This window comes from Uloborus diversus, unplaced genomic scaffold (assembly GCF_026930045.1).
Source record: "Uloborus diversus isolate 005 unplaced genomic scaffold, Udiv.v.3.1 scaffold_12, whole genome shotgun sequence".
Taxonomy (NCBI): Eukaryota; Metazoa; Arthropoda; class Arachnida; order Araneae; family Uloboridae; genus Uloborus; species Uloborus diversus.
In genome coordinates, this window is record NW_026557876.1 from 8,102,192 (window position 1) to 8,125,875 (window position 23,684).

Below are 23,684 nucleotides of genomic sequence, written 5' to 3' on the forward strand. Positions count from 1 at the left end.
AATTGGGTATGCTGCTAAATGACAACACAATGCATTGAAGGGTTAATCATCTGTCTCTTTAGTGGTAAAATTTAACTGTGTTTAAAGCAAAATTATGAGTGTTTAATCACTTAACACATTTGCCCGTGTCTGACACAGGCGAAAGTTATGAGCAAATTTGTATCTTGTGTTTTAATATTTCTAACTAGTGGTACCCGCACGGCTTTGCCCGTAATAGAAAAATTAAAAGGTCTTTTGGTTCGCCTGCATATTTACAAATATTGGATGGTGAATTTTCTCGCCAGTTGGCTTGTACCCGGTTCCACGTTATAATAATTTCGTATCTTGCCAATTGGCTTGTGCCCATGTTACGGTTCCACGTTACGATAATTTCGTAATTTACTCATCCATCTTATGACAGTTGTTTTCTTAAAATTGGAATAGAAAAAGAACTACATCGTATTTTTGAAAAATCGCTTCGAGGTGCACACCCCCATGCTACAAACTAATTTTGTGCCAAATTTCATGAAAATCGGCCGAACGGTCTATTCGCTATGCGCGTCACAGAGTTCAAACAGACATCCAGACATCCTCCGGACATCCAGACAGAGAGACTTTCAGTTTTATTATTAGTAAAGATTCTTGTTTGCAATCTGTTCTAGTAAGAGTAAATAGGCTGGATTATCATTAAAATCATTTAAAATAAATAGTACCACTATATACCATATTTCTTGGGTAAACCATGTGGTGCATTTTGATGATGAGTTTGAAGCTTGTTAGTAATTCTTTATTACAAAGTAGTTGCTTGGTGTGGAAATATAACATGTTCAATTTTTTTTTTCTCTTTTTTTTAAATCTTCATACAAAAATTCACATACAAAAATTTGACTTAGTTTGATTTTGGCATTTTGAAATTCAAAATAAACTTGTAACCGAATTGTTTTCGCTTTGTACAGTAGAAGACCGTTATAACGCTCACCTTGGGACCAGAGTTTTTGCGTTATACAGGTTTTTGCATTTTATAGATCATTTTACAAATTTTGAAACTAATATTCAAAATATATCTATATATTAGCACTTCAAAATGAGTTCTATTTGCAATGAGTATTAAAACACTAATTATACAATTAATCATTCACAAATAAATATACTTTACAATTAAAGGAAAGTAAATTATCCTGCACTTCTGCCAACTTCATAGTTTGCATAACAGCTGCATTTCCAAAAGCCATCTGATATTTTCTCTTCACTGTGAATATTAATTTTCATTTAAAAGCTTTGAATTAAGCTGGAAAGATGAAAAACTGTTTCAAAATTTAAATTTCCTAAGAAATTTTATGATAGCAAGGCAAAACAAAGGGATTTTTTAAACTTAAAAACCTATTGTTTACTTTTGAAGAGTAGTGGGTTTTGTAGAGAATTGCGTTACATAGATTGGCGTTATAAAGGTATTCTACTGTATTATAATTTTTTAAAAATAATTTTTACCTCAAACCCCTCCTTGTAACCCCCCTCTTCACACAACGTAAATTTCAAAAAAAAAAAAAAAACTATATAAATGAAAAATGAGTCTGTAAACTTTGTGCTGCAATATGAATAAAGTGAAAAACCAGCGCCAAATGAAGCACAAATTCTCAAGAAAATACAGTGTGTAGCTACTTTAAAGCTACAATGGAGCCTCTTCATCAGTGCAAAAAACTCGCCACAGAGCGAGAAAGTCAGGAGAGAACTCATTGAATTCATAAAGGGGTTGAAGCATAGACTAATAATAAGAGTAGACCGAGCTATGGCAACCCTTTTGCTGCTCATAAACCAAACCATGTGACTGGTGGATATCCTAGCAACAGCGGGCGTTGATCATAGCAGACGATCAACGCGAGCGAGAAATAAAATAAATAGAATTTATGAAACACGGAAGAATGATCTTTTATGGAGTCCGATTTGTAAATTTGTTATTCTAAGTTGTAAATATTTTGTTAATATAGTGAGTTTTTCGTTTAGATAGCATTGTGCATTTTCTTTAGTCAGTTTCAATAACTCTCTAAGCAATAAAAGATGCAAGCGACCAAGAAGAATCAGCAAACGGTAAGATTTTTACCTACAGTTTCAATTTAAGATGCCGATTAGTACATTTTTGCGTTAACGCAAAACGTTTACGCCATTTCGTTCACGCCAACGCTGACAGCTCCAAATGAAATAAAAGTTACCGAAAACTGATCAAAAACTATTACTAATGTCAAAATAATGCATAACTAAAAGAAAAACAGTTCAATCTCTGCACCTGGAAGTTTTTTTTAATGAAAACACATTGTCGTAAAATACATGTCGAGTGCCAAACTATAGATAATGCTGCCATCTAGCAACCATGCTGCCAAAGTCTTCGCCAAGCCCTTCCACTAGTCACATGATGTATCCATGAACCAATTTTCTTTATCAGCAAGAATGAGAAAGCTCGGTCTACTCTTATTATTAGTCTATGGGTTGAAGTCTTATTTTCCCTCCGAGTCCACAAGCTGCCATGGCTGCAGAGTCAGAGTTGATTTTAGAGTAAAGGAGTCAGAGGCAAAGACTAAAATTCCCAGAGTCAAAGTCTGTATTTTTCCTTCCGACTATGCAACCCGGGTCTAACCAGGGCCGGATTTAGGGGAGGGCAGGCGGCTTATTTGCTACTGCCCCGGGACCTCCACAACAAAGGGGCCCCCACAATAAAATTTTTACAAAATATCCTAACTTTCACGAGTTTAAAATATCGGATACAGTAGAAAACCGTTATAACGCCGACCTGTATAACGCAATTCTCTATTAACCGCACTACTTTTCAAAAGTAAACAATAGGTTTTGAAATTTAAAAAAATCCCTCTGTTTTGCTTTGCAAAAATAAAAATTGTTAGGCAAATTAAATTTTGAAAGTTTTTCATCTTTCCATCTTTTTTCAAAGTTTTTAAATTGAAAATTAGTACTCATGGTAAACAGAAAATACCAGCTGGCTCTTGAAAATGCAGCTGTTATGCAAACCATGAAGCTAACAGAAGTGCAGGATTTTGATTGTGGAACATATTTATTTGTGAATAACTAATTGTAATATTGGGGCTTTAATACTCATTGGAGATAAAACTCCCTCTGAAGTGCTAATATACAGATATATTCTGAATATTAGCTTCAAAATTTGTAAAATGATCTATAAAATGCAAAAACCTGTATAACGCAAAGATTCTGGTCCCAAGGTGTGCGTTATAACGGTCTTCTAATGTATATACATGTAAGAACCGCCGCTCGGTTCTTATTACGAATCTTGATTTTCGCAAGTTGCAGTGTTGTGCCGTGATAATCTACCACGTAGGAAGAGGACAGAGCTACATTCACAACATCTTTATTTTTACATAGAATATACCAGCAGGAACTTTTCTTAACTAACCAACTTGTTTAGTTGTGCCACGATTTTTATATAGGGAATATCATTTAAAGATTACAGATAATTATCCCTCGATCATGTGATCTCACGTGATCTATATAGGAGGAGCAGATTGCAATAATGAAACATTATTGGGCTTTGCACCGCAGACAGAGGCTGGCTTAAGTCTGGAGCAAAAAAAATGTCTGGTAGGTACTTTAAAGGAAAACACATCTGAGCCTAGAACATAACCATATATGGTATGAGAAGCATTTAAGTGTGTAATAAATAATGTCTGTGACTCATATGCGCTGACATATAAGTGAACAGAACTTAATATGGAAAAGGCGGAGCAAAGGATTTTTCATATTACATACATATATATCGAAATACTCGGATATATATCTAAGTATCGGATATTTTCGAAAATATGATGATCTTTTCGAACCCTGATTAGGGGCCTCCACTCCTTCGTTGCCCCGGGGCCTCCACACTTCCAAATCCGGCCCTGGGTCTAACGGACTTCAGCCCTGTAAAAAAAAAGTGAAGCAAGAAAATAATTCCAAGAAATTGTTACAACTTGATTCTCATCTCTTTGATTTTGAAAATGCATAATATCTTATTTGCATCCTTGAAATGTTTTGTAGGGAAATAATAATTGCATGTATTTTTTTTTTTTAGCTTGTCCGTCCTGTGGTATTCTTTTCCCTCAAGCGTGCGCTGGCTGTATGATGTACAAGTGTTCGCATTGCAGTTTTGAATTCTGTGGTTTCTGCTTGAGACCGTGCAAAAGGGGAAGAGTAAGATTTCTATTGGATTTTATTTCAGTTCAATGCACACTTTTCATAGACGTTTGAGGGATAAATAAATGTCTTGAAAAATATTTAATTTGGTTTGCAGTCTAATTAAAAACTGAAAATTAGTATCTTTCACAATTTTGGTATTGAAAACTTACTTGCATGTTTAGCATTCTAGTATTTACTAGAAAGTCGCCGTCAAGGTATGACAAGTGGAAATTGCTTCTACATTTGAACGAAGCCATTGCCTGTTTGGTAATATCTTGATAGTTGAAATTTTAACCCTAACTGCTTTAGATTAACCCTTGATGGGCTATAATTCTCCAGCATACAGCAAGAAAGAGAATAGCCCAAGTTTTGCAAAGAATAATGATAATTCAAAGCTATTAAATTAACAAAGTGTAATACGCGATTAGAGTAGTCAAACTATTAAATAGAAATTTATCTTCTGCTGCATGAAGAATCTTATATTAAGTGACGAAAAGTCATTCTTTAAAAATATCAACTATTTATTAAACAATTAACAATTGTAAAAGATAAAATGAGAAAATAATAAAGTAACTTGAAGAATCAATAACTCAAAGCCATACGCAAAATTAAAGTATAATCATGAACTTTGTAGACCTGTTATATCTATTTACTAATTCTATTAAGTATTACCGAATATTCCATTGAAGAGGTTTTCATGATCCCTATTCATAGATCTCTAATACTAACATTTCAAAAATGCATCATGAACACTAAGTTCGGCAAGTTCTAGTAGTATCTATTAGATCACATCTAACTACCGATCAGAAAACTAACTTCCTATTAATCCATTCAAAAAAACTGTGAATGGCTATCTCGATGGCTGAAAAGCCAAGAGCCGAAAACCCCCAACTGCAACCTGCAAGTTGGCAAACTAAAACATCTATCGTAGATGCGAGGAGTGAAAAAGAGAAAGAGTCATATCACACGAGCGTATAAATACTGCTTTCCCAATTAGCATAACGCGTCATCTCAAGTTCGACACGTGCGGAAAAGACGTGTGCAAAAAGCTTCTAGAATGGCCGAGAACGAGTGACGTCATCTGACCTTCAATTCGCCGGGAAGCGAAAACAGATTCACTCATTGTTTACGTTTTCATCTGAAGTTGAAGTACGCGGGAAGAATTGCTTGTCAAAGCGAAAAGGATATTACAACGCGAACATGCTAACATGCATAGTAAGTTTACAATTAAATAGCTCTAGTTTGTAAATGATGAGATACATATAATTAAATAATAACATTGTGCTTAGGATAAACTTAGTGTTTATCAACCCTGAACTCCAGTAGATAACGTTCATTTTGACCATTTTTTCGTTTCTTTATTCCCCTATAATGAGTCTTACCAGTAAAACAGTTAAGTTGCCGGATCGAGTTCAGCCTCGTCACAATAAAGTCTTCCCCAGCATGTTAAACATTACCAAAACCTACCATCAAATGATCATGTCGTGGCGCGAGTTTCGTTGTTGACTCGATCATCGATATTATTTATATCAGGATAAGTAGCAATTGAAAGAAAGAGATTTTCTGCATTTGGTGGAATTTGTTTGGAACTTTTAACTTATATACAAATACAAATACAAAAGTGACGACCAGCAACAGTCTCTGGGCCCAGCTAGACTGGTCCTAGTCAATTTACAATCCCCAGTGAAGATCAATGGCCCTCTTAAAACTATCTACTCCCTTGCTCATTGCCACCTCTTCCGATAAGCTGTTCCAAGTGCCCACAACCCTGCTAAAATAATAATTTTTCCTAATATCCATGTTAGCCTGGGATTTAAATAGCTTAAAACAATGACCCCTTGTCCTGTTTTTAGTGCTAAACTTCAGCCCCGTAACATCTTTCGTTTCAATAAATTTAAACAGCTGAATCCTGTCCCCTCGGTCTCTTCTTTGCTCAAGACTGTACAACTTTAGCCTTCTAAGCCTGGAATCGTAGTCTAAGTGAGAAAGTCCATTTATTAGCCTTGTAGCCCGCCTTTGAACCCTTTCCAATGCATTAATGTCTTTCTTAAGATAAGGAGACCAAAACTGAACAGCATACTCCAAATGAGGTCTTACTAAACTCCTATATAAAGGCAGAAGAACTTTCTTAGATTTGTTTGAAATAGATCTATTGATGAACCCAAGCATTTTGTTGGCTTTGTTACTTGCAATGCTGCACTGTTGACTAAACTTGAAGTCCTGATTTATAAAGACACCCAGATCCATAACATTTTCTGCCTGATTTATGACTGAACCCTGTAAACGATATCTCATACGCTTATTTCCATGACCTAAGTGTAGCACTTGACATTTCCCAACATTAACAGCCATACCCCATTTATCAGCCCACTCCGTAATATGATCAAGATCCTCTTGCAGCTGTTTTGCTTGTTCTTCATTTTCTACAGTCCCCATAACTTTGACATCATCAGCAAAACAATTCATGTTCCCAGAAATATTTTTGTGAATATATAGAACTGAGAACTATAGCCTTTACAATTCTTAGCCTTTATTCAGGAGATCGGTAGCGATTTCGTTGTTGGTCAACTAGGAAAGATAGTTCAATGATTTCAAAATTTTATCTGTTACCAGTTGAGATAAGAATAAGTAGAAGAAGAAACTATTTTTTCCTGAAGGGGTTTATATCTGTCTGGAAAAGTTGAAAGATTGAAACTTTTCCAGCATAAATATTGTGTGTTCAAATTTATAATTGTTACATTTTAATGATTTCTTTCAAATTATTTTTTATATTCATTGTCCCGCAATGAAAGCACTAACTTTTATAAATGCAGAAAGCTGTAAGTTCATGTATCTGTACATAAAGTATTATTTGCTATGAGCTCACAAAAAATAATTTAAATATGCAGGGCAGAATTATATCTATAAAATCAACTAGTTAAAGTGAATCACGTTTAACATGAAAATTCAGTAAAAACGAAATGATAAAATGGTCCAGATTGTATGCAATTGTATATTATGCAAATCCTTTACGTGAAAAAAAAAAAAAAAAACAGTCTCCTTAGTTTCTTGTTAAACGTTTTTCACTGTTGTCCATTTAATTTAAGAAGTGTGCATGCTTGGTCACACTTGCATATAAATGCATGCAACAAACTGAAAATGAAAAGCAATTGTCTCTGTTCGAAATTTCACAATTTATTTAATAAAAAACCCCGATCATCTTACCACCAAAAAGAGTGAATTAAAAATAACAAAATCACAACCCTAATTACTGGTTGAATGGTGAATTGGATAATTTTCAGTATTTTGAATTGCTAAAGCTATTGGCAGTAACAGCAAATGTATGCAAAAAATCAAAACATGTAAAAAAGAAAAAAAAAAAAATCTCTAGATTGCATATATTTCTGAATTGTTAACATTTATGCTTTTGAACAAAATATAGCTATTATATAACTTTTTTTTGTAATTAATGTTTTTTTCCTATTTTTCCAGAGTCCCCCCCCCCTCCTCTGCCTAAAATATTCCAGAAATTTTACACCTCTAGTTGTCAGTTTCTATTTGTTAAGAAATAAAATACTTGTAGTTAATTTTAGTATATAAGGAAAGCTTTTGAAAGGATTCTTAATTTACTCTCTGGATTCTTCTTTTGCAACTAGTGAGTTTTATTCATTACTAGTGGTACCTGCACGACTTTGCCCGTGGTAGAAAATTCAAAGGTCTTTTGGTTCGCCTGTATTTTTACAAATAATGTATTGTGAATTTCTCGCCAATTGGCTTGCCCATGTTACGGTTCCACGTCATGATAATTTGGTAATTTACTCGCCCACATTGTGATAATTTTCTTGGTGAAAAGTTCTTAAAATTGGAATAGAAGTAGAATTTTTGAAAAATCGCTCCGAGGTGCACACCCTCATGCTACAAACTAATTCTGTGCCAAATTTCATGAAAATCGGCCGAACGGTCTATGTGGGTTCACAGAGATCCAGACAACCTCCAGACATCCAGACAGAGAGACTTTCAGCTCTATTATTAGTAAAGATGATTATTTTTCCCATCCATGTTTCCCATGTCATCTAGAGAAAATGTAAATGTATTTAAAATTTATATATGTTCTGACCCACTAGACTCGTCTTAATATGAAGTTGCAATCAGACTCAGGTTTTTTTTTTAAATTTAAATTAGGTATTAGTTTTCCTTTCTTTACAACATTAAATCATTTTTGCCGCTGGAAATAAATTTTAACTGTACTGCTAGTTTTTTCTCTTCTGGCATTGATAAAGTGGCTCATTGAGGTCCTTAAGTAATATCTGCTTTTTATAAACCTTTTTGATTCTTAATCTTTACTAATACAATAGAGTACCTTTATAACGCCGACCTATATAACACAATTATCTATAAACCGCACAACTTTTCAGAAGCAAACAATAGGTTTTGAAGTTTAAAAAATCCCTCTGTCTTGCTTTGCAAACATAAAAATTGTCAGGCAGATCAAATTTTAAAACAGTTTTTCATCTTTCCATCATAATTCAAAGCTTTTAAATGGAAATTAGCACAGCACACAGAAAATACCAGATGGCTCTTGAAAATGCAACTGTTATGCAAACCATGAAGCTACCAGAAGTGCAAGATAATTCACTTTCTTTTAATTGTAAAGCATATTTATTTGTGAATGATTAGTTGTATAATTAGTGCTTTAATACTCATTGCAGATAAAACTCATTCTGAAGTGCTAATATACAGATATATTCTGAATATTAGTTTCAAAATTTGTGAAACGACCTATATAACGCCAAAACCTGTACAACGCAAAAGCTCTGGTCCCAAGGTGTGCGTTATAACGGTCTTCTACTGGTATTGGTAGTTTATGTTATGAAAACTTTTACTTGGCTGTTAGGTACTCAAACTTGATTTGGTTTCAGGATTGTGCCAACGAGGTATGCGACTCTCGGGGCATCCACATTCATCACCAGTCCAACTGCCTTTTCTTCTTGAGAGACAAGGATATTTCCGACTTGCAGATGCTTTTAGAAGTAAGCTGTCGAATTTGATTTTATTCAATCGTACGTAGCTGCAACCTCTCCCGATTTGTTTGTCAGGATTTGTACGGGTCATGAAAATCCTGGAAAGTCATGGCGGAGAAAAAAATGAACAGATTTTTCAGACCTGGAAAAGTCATGAAAAATTAATATTGTTACAATTCTGTAAATATTAGTCATTTTTGTGATTAATTTGTCGTAATCTAGCTAAATTTGGCGTTTATTAAATTATCTTTCATCTAAAATTATTGTAGAAATGTAACCTGTAAATAGTTTAATGTAATGAATAAACAGCCCCCGTACATTTGGCTGAAGTATACGGTTCCCTCATTTCTGAATGATAAAATTTGTGAATGGAAAGAAATAAGAAAGTGTAGAACGGTGTAGCATTTTCTGGAATAGTTGAGAGGTCTCTTTCGATGTCTATAAATAGCTGTTGCGCATGATAAAAAGTCAGTCTCAATTGAGAATTTGTACTGAGAGTGGATTAGCTCTGTTTATTGCGAAGCATTTCCCTGTGTTGTTTTTCGTATTTCGATGTAAATACGTGTGTAACCGTTGAGTTTACGGTGTTGATTGATATTTGCTTAATTGCTGATGATTAATTTAGCAGTTGTTGACGATCTTTCCTGTACATAGTGTAAATAAATCCCCTGTGTTTTTCTCAAGAACTGTGTTGTCATTTCAAGAAAGTGGAAGTCGCACCGGATCCGTTACAATATTTTCTTTAAAGGTCATAGAAATTTATTTCAAGTCATGGAAAAATGTCTTGAGCAGTAAGAAAGTAACAGTTTCTAAAAGAAGATTAGAAATCTTCAGTGATTTAATAGTATTGCATGTAAAAGCTATTTACACTGGAAAACTTAACCATCCCAAAAAGAAATCTGAGTTTTGGAATCCTATTACATCCGCTTCTGTATCAGCCGTCCGCCTTGTTTTGTAATGTGGTTTTACTGCTGGGACATCATTTATTTGGAATTCAAAATTATTTTCAGCGCTTCTTATATATTTTTTATAGAACTGGACTTGCACATTCCAGATTTTGCCACACCCACTCAAAAAGTATAATACAATTGCATCCGAGTTCATTCCAAACACTCATAAAAATCATTATTAAACTTGTCCAGAGTTTATCTTAATTTGTTGAAGGCTTTAGAAAATAAACGTTTAGTCAGGCAATAGAACAGAAAAATAGGGAATTCCAATACTATAAAAAAAAATGAATTTACTGAAAAACAAGGCTTTACTTCAATGAACAAAAATACTGTCAAGTTACATAGATTATTAGATACACTGTTGACACCAAAATGCAATTTTTTTTATGAAGTAAATTTATTTTTGAAAACTTGGTAATGACTCATTCAACCTTTGTCCCATTTATTAATATTCTGCGCCATTTATCACTATCTTGCTCTGTTTATTAAATATTTATTAATTTAAACATCTATGTATGTACATCAAATCAGCTGCAAGAGGATCTAGACCATATTACGGAGTGGGCTGATAAATGGGGTATGGCTGTTAATGTTGGGAAATGTCAAGTGCTACATTTAGGGCATGGAAATAAGTGTACAAGTTATTATTTGCAAGGTTCAGTCATTAGTCAGGCAGACAAAGTTACTGATCTGGGGGTCCTAATAAGTCAGGATTTAAAGTTTAGCCAACAGTGCAGCATTGCTAGTAACAAGGCCAATAAGATGCTTGGGTTTATCAATAGATCTATTTCAAACAAAACTAAAGAAGTTCTTCTGCCCTTATATAGAAGTTTGGTAAGACCCCATTTGGAGTATGCTGTTCAGTTTTGGTCTCCTTATCTTAAGAAAGACATTAATGTATTGGAAAGGGTTCAAAGGCGGGCTACAAGGCTAATAAGTGGACTTTCCCACTTAGACTACGATTCCAGGCTTAGAAGGCTAAAAATGTACAGTCTTGAGCAAAGAAGAGACCGAGGGGACATGATTCAGCTGTTTAAATTTATTAGAACGAAAGATGTTGCGGGGCTGAAGTTTAGCACTGAAAACAGGACAAGGGGTCATTGTTTTAAGCTATTTAAATCTCAGGCTAACATGGATATTAGGAAAAACTACTACTTTAGCAGGGTTGTAGGCACTTGGAACAGCTTACCGGAAGGGGTGGTAATGAGCAAGGGAGTAGATAGTTTTAAGAGGGCCATTGATCTTCACTGGGGATTGTAAATTGACTAGGACCAGTCTAGCTGGGCCCAGAGCCTGTTGCTGGTCGTCACTTTTGTTTTGTTTTTTGTTTTTTGTATTGCATTCACTATATTTTTACTTTACTTTACTTAAATTAAAAAGATAAATAAGAATAGCTATTAGTTTCTGTACGATGCACTGATGTTTTTTCAGTCAAAAGTAAATGCCTTGATAAGGTAGTGGCATTCGCATAATAGTTTTGCTAATACCCATTGCAGCAAATTGGCAAATAGTACTATTCTTCGTGCCATAAGGTTTTGAAAAGAAGTTATGAAAGAAGTTAATGAAGTTATGAAAAAGTCTTGGGAAAAGTCTTGGAATTTTTTCATCCAAATAGAGTATGAACCCTGGTTTGGATTTTGATACCTGCTTCCAACTTCCCAAATGACGTAAATATCTCATTGAAACAAACACAATTCTCTGAAAAAAAGAGATTTTTTTAGTGGTTATTGCATTGGAAATCCTTGTAGCAAAACTGATCATCGCTAAAACAAAACTTTTTCATCCCAAGTATGAGAATATGGATAGGCCTGAGTATTTTGGAAACATGTTTATTTCATTTACTTAAAAAAAAAAAAAAAAAAAAAAAAACTGTACCCTAAAACATGAAAACATTCCGGATGCAAGGAATTATTATTATCACTTATAAGAGAAACCAAAGTTGTGTCTTTTTAAAACGTTCTTTTTTTTGAACCTAAAAGTTGTAAATTAAATAAATACCTTTGTGCTAAAAAGTAAAAAAAGAAATAACATCGTCAAAAAGCACAAATTGCAGGGGTGCCCACCCCCCAAGAGCAAGGGCACTCCCCTAAATTTCCAAGAGGCCCCCCAAAAGTGAGCCCCCCTAAAAATGAAAAAAATGCCCTTCAACCCCCCCCCCCTAATAATTTCAATGTCGCAGTCTGCGACATGACCCCCTCCTTACTGCATATAAGCCATTCCATGTCAAGTGACCTTGTGGTCCCTGCTCGACCATCTCTGATTTGGATGAAATTTTATAGAAGTTTAGAGATGCATTTGAGAGCATCTCTAAACTTCAAAAATTTCAGCATCCAAGATCCAAATCCTGAGGATCTAGGATCTCTTAAAAAAATCACCCCAAATGGCGGATCAGCTTTTTGTGACAAATCGCCATCTTTAGCCTAAGTTGACAGAACAATTTATCAGCGTGGAAGCCTGAAATGTTGGGAGCTTAAAGTACAATTGTCTGTTAATACACTCAAGTATTTTTGTTAATTTGAGCTCATTAAATTTTTTACAGCACGCGTGTAAACTCGTGATAAAGCGCAGCTGACAAATTTTTTCCTGGATTTTAAGTTGTCATAAAATCTGAACAAAAATAATTCAAAGGCTCGTACTTCGTGATTCCATTGTAAAAACACTCGTTTTTAATGTGTTACAGTTGTTAAGCTTAAATATCTATTTTCTAAAAGATATTGTCATCCAAAGTGGCTATATCAAAACTGAAAAATAGTGTATTTTCAAAGCACTGTAGCTCAAGTTTGTCACTTCGCAGCTACTTTTTGTTTATACCATTAGGAAGAACACATTTTTTCCTGTCAAAATAAGTTTTTTTGTTCGACCATGTTCTTTCTAATAAGGATTTTTAAAAAATGAGCTTGAAATTCTGTCTGTCATAACGAATTTCAATGTTTAAGCTCAGGTTGGGGAAAAATTTTCCAAACTCGAAGTCTGAAATTTTAGGAACTTAAAGTACTTTTGGTTGTCAATACGTTCTAATATTTCTGTGAGTTTATGTTCATTCAACTTTTGAGTAGCGTGCAAGTGAAGTCTTGACAAAACACAGTAGAGAAACTTTTTCCTGGATTTTAGAATGTCATTTATTCTGAACAAAAATAATTTGAAAGCTCATACTTAATAATTCTATTGTCAATATATTAATGGGCAAAAGTTGCAAACTGTAAATATTGATTTTCTAAAAGATATTGCCATCCTAAGTGGCTATCAAAATCGTTCAATTGAAAAATAGCCTACTTTCAATACAATGTAGCTCAAGTTTGTGACTTTGCGTCTTCTTTTCGCTGGTACCATTCAAAAGAACATTTTATATTAATATAAAAATAGTTTTTCTTTACGATAAGCATGAGAAAATGAGCTTGAAATACTATTTGTTGTTTACGAGAAAATCACATTCTACAAAGAATAAAGAATGGTGATTGCCATGGAAGCCGGCCTTAGTGATTTTGCAACTGTTAGTACAGTAGAAGACCATTATAATACGGACCTATATAACGCAATTCTCTATAAACCGCACTACTTGTCAGAAGTAAACAATAAGTTTTGAAGTTAAAAAAATCCCTCTGTTTTGCTTTGCAAAAATAAAAATTGTTTGGCAAATTAAATTTTGAAAGTTTTTCATCTTTGCATCTTATTTCAAAGCTTAAAAGCTTTGAAATAAGTATGATGATTAGTAAACAAAAGTAGTAAAAAAATACAAATACAAATACAAAAGTGACGACCAGCAACAGGCTCTGGGCCCAGCTAGACTGGTCCTAGTCAATTTACAATCCCCATTGAAGATCAATGGCCCTCTTAAAACTGTCTACTCCCTTCCTCATTACCACCTCTTCCGGTAAGCTGTTCCAAGGTTCCACTACCCTGCTAAAATAATAATTTTTCATAATATCCATGTTAGCCTGAGATTTAAATAGCTTAAAACAATGACCCCTTGTCCTGTTTTCAGTGCTAAACTTCAGCCCCGTAACATCTTTCATTTTAATAAATTTAAAATTTGTTGCAGTGAAACATATTTATTTGTGATTAACTAATTGTAATATTGGTGCTTTAATACTCATTGCAGATAAAACTCATTCTGAAGTGCTAATATACAGATATATTCTGAATATTAGTTTCAAAATTTGTGAAATGATCTTATGTAACGCAAAAACCTGTATAACGCAAAAGCTCGGATCCCAAGGTGCGCGTTATAACGGTCTTCTACTGTAATACAAAAAGTGTTTTTATTTCTCTTTTAAAAAGCTATTTTGCAAATGAAATATGATAGAAACAAAAAAACATCTTGTTCTGTCTGATGTATCAGTCTGTTTCCAGAACAGGTATTAAAAAAAAAAAAAAATCCTGCAAAAAGAGATTGTACAAAAACAGGTTGAGTGTATCTTCTAATTTATATCTAAGTTGATGATAAATTCCCCAAAAAATGTGGCTATTTCTGTACATTAGTTTAAAATTGACAATAGGGAAGTTGCAACTTATTAAATGTTCATATTTTGACTATTGAATATTGTTAATTGACCCTGAAAACTGAAAAATTCACCATCCCTGAATTTTAAAACACCGTGATTGATTTTCAATGAATTTTTTAAAAGCCACACGCTAAAGTGCGCTCTTCTGAAACGTCACAGCGCACTAATGGGCAGCCTTCCACCGAAGATCCCTTGTTTTCGCTAGGGACATTTTGAGCGCGCTGATACTTTTATTTTTTAGAAATTCAATAATCCTTTTGAACACACTATGGAGGCCCGAGCGGTTAAAGCACAATCTAATAATCTTCCTCAAGTAACATCAATGATGGTATTCGAATATTTCCGAGAGGATGAGAGGTTTAATGTTCCAGAAACGCGAGGAGTTAAATACGAGGAGGTAAGCCTTACGTTTCGTCTTCGAAAGTCGAATGCGTGACCTTCGCTTCTCCCCTATCGGATGAGGGGATGACGTCACTTCCTATGCCATTTGACATCACAAGCGCTTGAACTTTAAAAATTAATTTAAAAAAAAACTACTTATCGTATCGCAAAAATTTTTTCACCTCTGATGCTCATAGATGTTACTCTATCATATAAAAATAAAATTGAAAAATCGAAAACTTCACTATTGTAACAATTATAGCTATCAATCTTATTTCAATGTGGAGGATACCTTGCCAAGTTGTCTGAGAGCTCCTAAATTCTACTTCACTAGTCTGAACTAGTGAAGTAGTGTGAAGTTCTGCGATGATTTTATTTTCATGTATTGATGTGTTTTTAATTTCTCCAGGAAGAATCTGTGAGCTATCTGACCATTCCACCGAAAAACCAAATCGTGAAAAGCAGATGCCAGGTTCGGGAACAGAAACATATCCATGGTGCCATCGCCGAAGACAGGTGTGGCAGGGATATCGAGCCTTACTGTGCAGGCTTGTGCAGGTGAAGTATCATTATTAATAACTATACGGAAAAACACTTTCGTGTAAAATATGGGTGTGAGGGGGGCTTCTCTGTTTTGCCTAAATACACTAGAAATTCTGTCTAAGAGCATCCATCTCTGCAATAGGAGGAAAAACTTTAATTTTGGTTAGAAATTGGCTGACTGGAAGGAAACAAAGAGAAGTTCTGAGGGGAAATCATTCTAAATGGAGTGATGTTTTAAGCGGGGTTCCTCAAGGTTCAGTTTTAGGGACTCGTTTGTTTATTATTTTTATGAATGACATCAATGAGAATGATTTCTGGAAGCATGAATTGTTTCCTAATGATGTAAAAGTTATGGGGATTGTAGAAAATGAAGAAAAGGGAAAACATCTTCAACATGATTTAGATCATATTGCTAAGTGAGCGGATAAATGGGGTTTGGCAGTTAATGTAGGGAAATGTCAAGTTCTACACTTAGGTCATGGAAATAAGCGTACAAGTTACAGGATTCAATCATTAGTCAGGCAGAAAATGTTATTGATCTGGGTATCTTAATAAATCAAGACTTCCAAGTTTAGTGAACAGTGCAGCATTGCAAGTACCAAAGCCAACAGAATGCTTGGGTTTATCAATAGAGCTATTTCAAACAAATCTAAGGAGGTTCTCCTGCCTAAATACGGTACTAAACTCCTATATAAATAGGAGTTTAGTACCGTATTTTCCTGCGAATAATCCGCGGATTATCTGCTAAAAAAGGCAAAGTTTATGATGCGCAGATTATACGCAGCCGCGGATTATCTGTGATTTTTTTTATCCCCTTAACACCAACGCATTGAACCTCAATATTTTTACAGTAGGATTCACCGATCGAGAACGTACGCCGACTGAATGTTGTTTATTTTACGAAGCATACATGTTCTTCTTCGCCTGCCTGCCTGTATGTTGGTTATTTTACGTTGCTTGAATATTCCTCTTGGCGATTCAGGTCATGTAACATAAGCAAGATTACAGTGAAATAGGTAGCCATTTGCACAAGATTAGAACGTTTGCTCCTTTGTCTTGACTCTTTGTTTTTCAAGTAATTAGGGTACTATAATCAAGATTTCAAGAAGAAATCATTATATTTTAGATTATATTTCAGATTAATTTTGATTATGCCTTCAAAGTAATTACTTTTTCTCGTTTTTAGTTTAGTTGCTCAAATGGTATGTTAAATTCAAACTTTATCTTTTTACATCGTATTATCCGCAGATTACACGAAGCTTTTTTTCTTCAGGCCGATTTTAGGACCTGCGGATTAAAGGCCGCCCGCGGATAATACGCAGGAAAATACGGTAAGACCTCATTTGGAGTATGCTGTGCAGTTTTGGTCGCCTTATCTGAGAAAAGACATTTGTGTATTTTAAAGGGTTCAAAGAAGGGTAACTAGACTAGTAAGGGGACTTTCAGATTTAGATTATGATACCAGACTTAATATGTATAGCCTGGAGCAAAGGAGGATCTGAGAGGACATGATCCAGTTATTTAAATTTATCAAAATGAAAGATGTAAATGGATTAAATGTTTGCGGGGAAAGCAGGACAAGGGGTCATTGTTTTAAGCTATTTAAATCTCAGGCTAACTTGGAAATCAGGAAAAAATATTATTTTAGCAGGGTCGTGGGCACTTGGAATAGCTTACCGGAAGATGCGGTAATGAGCAAGGGAGTGGATAGCTTCAAGAGGGCCATTGATCTTCATTGGGGACTAATAAATTGACTAGAATCAGCCTAGCTGGGCCAAGAGCCTGATGCTGGTCGTCACATTTGTATCTTAAAATTGTGAAATGCTGGTCTGGTCGAGGATCAATTTGGGAACATAATTTCTATGTTTCAGGTTTATATCTTTCCCTTTCTTTTGGACAAATAGAAGGTTTGAAATGTGCTGCACTTTGCTTTATCTTTCGCAGAACTTAGTTTAACCTTTTTGTATTAGTATTTGTACATATCAGGGCCCAATACTGGCTGATTTTACTACCATTTTTCTGTATCTTCACAAAAATCTTATCTTAAAATGGTACTTTCACAAAAATCGAGTAATAAAATCAACAGCTTCATAAAACTAATTTTGAAAATTGGCAGTTGCAAAAACAACAATAAGTAATCAGAAGTTTTACAAAAATAAGCATTTTAATTTGGTTCTCTGTTTAAAACAAAACTTATTCATAGAATAAAATGCTAAGCTGATTTATCTCAACAATTGCTTGAGCAACGATTATTTCATTGTGTTTTAACTCATTTTTAGCCGATTTTTGCCAAAGTGCATTTACGCAATTTTATCGCAATCTTTTAGCATCTGTTTTTCTAACAATTTCATGAATTGTACAAAGTACAAAGCCTATTGGGCTGAAATACATTGGTATTTTTTGGATCTCTTAGGTTTTTAGTGTCCCTCCCCCCCTTCGAAAAAAAAAACCTGTTAGAAATAATAGTAGATGACTTTTACACTTTTGAACTAAAATTTTAGTTGTTCTAATTTTCTTTTTCAATAATTAGAATGTTCCTTTAAATGTTGAAAAGAAAAAAGAATTTCACAAAAATAGGTAGTGGGGAAGAAAATCCTGTGTTGGCTCCTGCATATGGTCAGGACTGTGGAGTCGAACTCAGTTTGGGATGAAGAGTTGGGTTTGGGAGACAAAGGGCTTAAAATTCCAAGAGTCAGAGTTTTTTTTCTTGAGAGATGTTTTATGAAATTTTAAAAGCACACTTATCGCCCTTGACATGCATGTAAAATGAAATATTTGTCTCTCAGCTTCATTAAATAGAATTCTGATATTCCAAAGTTCCATTAATAGTGTACTTTAGAAATAGCAGTTACCGTATATACTCACGTATAAGTCGATCTTGCGTATAAGTTGACCCCCGTACTTTCAGGAGAAAAATCTGGAAGAAATCGAAAACCCGCGTATTAGTAGAGTTCCTACTTTAGGAAAAAACGGGGACGTTTTGCCACTAATTTTGAATTTAAACGTTATAAAAAAGGAGGAAAATAAAATGTAATGAACATTTTTATATTTAAAGACGTCCGATTTTTATTCTTTTGCACCAAAAGGGTTCACTTTTGCAATTGCAATTTTCGTAAAGGGTACGATTTCGCTGTTACGAATTTTTTAACTGGTTGCTTTTATTTTGATTTTATATCAATAAAATTTTATGCTGTAGCCATATTATATTATTTTTTAAAAATAAGCAATAATTTGCGACAATCGGGAAAATTTGCGAATATGGCGATTCCCGAACGTTTTGCGTAGTTGGCTGTTTACTATAATTATTTGTTCTTTATTTCACATTCAGACCATGTAAAATCATAGCGGAATGTTTAAATATTTACTTCTTTAGCACGTGCTTAAAAGGGTAGGACTAAAATCAGGAAAATGTTAATGTTTTCGAGTGCTTTTTTTTAACAAAAAAATCGGGGAAAGTTTTCGGATATTTTGCCCTGCGTATAAGTCGACCCCCTAATTTTAAACATCATTTTTTGTAATAAATTTCTCAATTTATACGCGAGTACATATGGTAGTCTTTTTTATTCTCTCTCTTTTATTTTTGTAAGTTTATTTATTCCGAAATTATGCTTCCACAATTACTTAGGTCTTGCAACGAATCAAAATTTCTCTCCTTCAATTACAACATGCAGCTTAATTACATGATATAGAAGAAACCATCCAAGCACAAAGTGAAGAGCCATGCAATGCATTTTCAGGGATTTATTTTAATTACGTGCTTTAAGTTGTCATTGGTGACTGTTGTGCCAGAATTTTTGGATCCTACCTCGTATGATTATTTTTATTTGTAAGTACTAACTTTAAAATTCAAAACTCATCAAGAGTTAGAGAATATTAAAACCCCTCTTCTTTGGTAACAGTTGAATCGAAAATGCTCAGCAGTAAGTTACCGCTCTTAAGCCAGGGTTAAGGCAGAAATGCAATGTACCAACAGCCAGGTTATACCATTCAGAGATTGCAGTTTCATCCCCTGTTTGATGAGCTGAACCGCACCATTGCTGCAGACTCTTGCTGGTGTGCTAGATTTACTTTAGCTACCAGTTTTTTGGCACTCTCAGCTTCAATGAGATGACATCTGCTTCCAGCTGATGAGTCCATTGCAAGGATGGAACTGTAATCTCTGGATGGCATAACAAGGCTATAGTGCTTGTAACTGAAAATTATTATTTTCGCTCCACATGCACAACTCTGTCAAAGCAGCGCACAGTGAGGCGAAAATGCCAAAAAGCGCTTAAAAATGTTTTTAAACCTCTCTCGCTGGTTTGTTTACTCAGGCATGTTATTACGGAATTTTTTCGATTTGTTTGGGCTCAGGGTCCAAAGTTCACAGGTTTCCGCAGCTAATTCCTTTTCAGGGTTTTTCTACAGACCATTGATGAATAATCAATATTAATTTCTAAGAGGATCTAGGAGGACATTTTTTTTTGCAGAGTGTTTTGGAAAAAATAACCTTGAATTCCCAAGTTTTCGGTGCTGTTGAGAATTCGATTACTCATTTTTTTCGTCCTATTACTATCGTTGGACACGGGAAAAATTAAATATACCTGCTTTCAAAAAGAAAAAAATATATATAGACTGCTTAGAAGCAATTTTTTTAAATTCCCACACTCGTGGTTCTTCAACTTTCTAAAGGCTCCCTTCAGCTTTGTAGTGGACAAAGGGCTCTAAAATTCCAGTTCTGATTGCTTAAGAGGTAGGCCTGTGCAAATTTGTTAATCCTCAGATGATTTAATATAGGGAAAGAACTCATTTATAAGCGCTTTTGTCATTTTAGCCCCACTGTGCGGGGATGCCAGTGTCGGACTGATATTAGGGTAAAAAGTTTGAATCAAAGGCTCTAAAATTCCCCGAGTCAGAGCCAGAATCAATCGTTTTCCCTCTAACTCTGCAGAGTTCACCGATATATATCATGATTTATATCACGTTATATATCTGGTATTTATTTTGAAAAAATCATGATATTTTGATAGTTTTGATTTTTTTTTTCAACTGACGTATCTAAAGAAGTTCTTCTGCCCTTATATAGAAGTTTGGTAAGACCTCATTTGGAGGCAAAACCTAAAAAAATGTCTCGTGATCAGTGCTATAGTCTACGAGGATGCAAAAGATTTTCGATAGGCTATGTCAACGCGTACCGCTTGAGCACGATTTTTAGTGACGTCAACCTTTTTGTATGTAACCTGTTCTCCCCTCTCGAAGTCAATCACAAGGCTAATTCCACCCCCTATTGCACACTTGTGCAAAAAAAAAAAAACACGTTCTTTGAAGAATCCGAACAATGGAATAACGTCGTGTGAATGTATTTCAAGAGAAAGAACAAGAAGGGTACAAATCCTCCGATAAGCAAAGCGTGACTTAGGCAATTTAACTAAAATTGAAAAAAAATTATCGCGCATAAGTGAAAAGTGCATTTTAGGTTTCGCGTATAAATGAAAGAGTTAACTTTGTTTTCCTGTATCGTTGGCCGGGCCCGTGAGAAAAACGCGCATAGGTGAAAAACGCGTATAACAGAGGTCGCGTATAAGCGAGAGATCACTGTACTTAAAAAAAAAAAAGCTGTTTTATTCAACATAAAAAACTGTTAAGATGCACAAAATAAATGATCAATGGCAGGGAAAGACATAAAATAAATTTCTTCTGCCCTTATATAGAAGATTGGTAAGACCCCCATTTGGAGTATGCTGTTCAGTTTTGGTCTCCTTATCTTAAGAAAGACATTAATGTATTGGAAAGGGTTCAAAGGCGGGCTACAAGGCTAATAAATGGACTTTCTCACTTAGACTATGATTCCAGGCTTAGAAGGCTAAAAAATGTACAGTCTTGAGCAAAGAAGAGACCGAGGGGACATGATTCAGTTGTTTAAATTTATTAAAATGAAAGATGTTAAGGGGCTGAAGTTTAGCACCGAAAACAGGACAAGGGGTCATTGTTTTAAGCTATTTAAATCTCAGGCTAACATGGATGTTAGGAAAAATTATTATTTTAGCAGAGTAGTGGAACCTTGGAGCAGCTTACCAGAAGAGGTGGTCATGAGTAAGGGAGTAGATAGTTTTAAGAGGGCCATTGATCTTCACTGGGGATTGTAAATTGACTAGGACCAGTCTAGCTGGGCCCAGAGCCTGTTGCTGGTCGTCACTTTTGTATTTGTATTTTCAATGTAAAAATTATATTAACCATAGTGTCATTCATTGTTCATTTATAATTAAAAATAACCAAAACGTTATGTACTATATTGTTATGTATTAATACATCATTAATATGACAAAGTAATATAACATTCCTTTTTTACTTGACTTTTATAATTCATAACATCATTAGTAATGTAGCAATTTTAATTCATATTAAAAATTCCTAATTGAATATTAAACATTGCTCAGAAAAAAAGAAAATGGCTTATGACTGTGCCCCAACTAATGCATATGTTTTATTTCTGAATCATATAACTGTAAAAGTAGCTAACAGAAAAAAATGAGTTAAAGTGCTAATGCTAAATTAACTCCATTAAAATTGATACAAATGTAAAAGGAAATATTTAATTTCAAGTCTACATATTGTAATTACAGTCGGACCTCCATATATCAAAGTAGCAAATTGTCGGAAAAAATTCGATGTATAGAAATTTCGATATATAGAAATGATCTTATTTTATCTTAGAAGTCTCCTAAAACATTAAAATCAAGGCTAATTTTCGTGTATGAAACCTAATTTCTAAATTATACGAGCATTGGATTAAATAAAAGTTAATAATTAAAAAAATAACAGAAATTACATTTTTGCGCCTTCATACAGCTTCATTCTTCTTCAATTCAACTTGATCTGCAACATTAGGGGATTGTCCGTTTTGACAGTGTAATCGAGAGAAAAGTAAAAAATCAATCTACTTAACTGGAATGATTTGAACTGCGTTTGAGCTGCAGCTAAAATGACTAGGAATGATAATCAACAGACAAAAGGGAGAACTTGAAACAGATTTTTCAATGTTACTGGTTACAACTAAGATTTGAAATAAACTTGAGGGAATTTAAGAACTCCAGAACGAAAAAACGACGAATCTACACACCCCTCAACCCCAGTTTTCTTATGAGTTTCGTAACAACCTTCAATAAACATAATTTTCTCCCTTAACCTTCATTTTTCATGAGACTGTTTGTCTCATGTGGAAAAAAAATCTACGAATGTCTCGAAAAAAAATTATATATATAGTGATATTTTCGATATATAGAAACAATTTTTCTATGTAATGAACAAAGAAATTTGCTGGGATTTCGATACATAGAAAATTTCGATATGTAGAAGTTCGATATATGGAGGTTTGACTGCATAATAAAAGAAAATGAAGAGTGATGATGCATTTACTATTTTGAATACTTTAGTTAGTGCTAATTAAAAATATCTGATATATATCAAAATATCGAATATTTTCGATATTTTCGAAAATATCATAATTTTTTTTCGAACCCAGATTTAGCTGGAAAATCAGAAATACTTGGTTGGTGCTATGTTAAGTCTATGGAAGTGTAACTGTCTTTTAATGAGCAAACTCCGCTTAAAGCGAGCACTATTTTTGTGATTCGTAAAATTGCTATTGACTTCCAGCTCAGCTTATCCGTTTTTGGTAAATTTTCTTCATGTCTTTAACATTCTAAAGTCATCCAAAGTAAACCTAAGTCATAAATACCGAGAGCTAGCGATGATAGCACTTTTTTCATTTGTAGGGCAAAGAAACGTTAAAAAATTATATGCAGGGTGTTCCGTTTTAATCTGCAAGACCTTTATTTTCGCAACCTTTAGTCCCAGATGTATACTTCCAATTGCAAAAATGTTCAAAATCAGATGCAGAGTTAAAATATTAAAAGTTTGAAGCAAAAATAAAAATGAGTCAAAAAATATAGAAAATGTAACTTTTTATACGGGCCCTAGGTCTAACTCATATTTAGAGAAATAATCTCCATTGGAAACTGTTGTTGGCACAAAAAAAACTTGACATTTGTGCGACCAAAAATCATGGAGATATTCCACTTCAAAGTTTTAAGGGACCATATAGAAGGTGAGATTGGAACTTATCGCCTTTTCAGAAGAACGACAGGTCGTCAAAGAAAATCAGGTATTTATCT

The 23,684-nt window shown here is 34.2% G+C and overlaps 1 protein-coding gene across 1 annotated transcript in view; it reads left to right on the forward strand.

The window, feature by feature from the left end:
• Nucleotides 1-23,684, forward strand: part of LOC129232456 (uncharacterized) — a 129,046-nt gene that overhangs the window by 99,805 nt on the left and 5,557 nt on the right. The window contains exons 21-23 of the mRNA XM_054866601.1: nt 4,052-4,170; nt 9,054-9,164; nt 15,398-15,546. Coding sequence (XP_054722576.1) covers nt 4,052-4,170; nt 9,054-9,164; nt 15,398-15,546 — 379 coding nt within the window. The remainder of the gene's footprint in view (nt 1-4,051; nt 4,171-9,053; nt 9,165-15,397; nt 15,547-23,684) is intronic.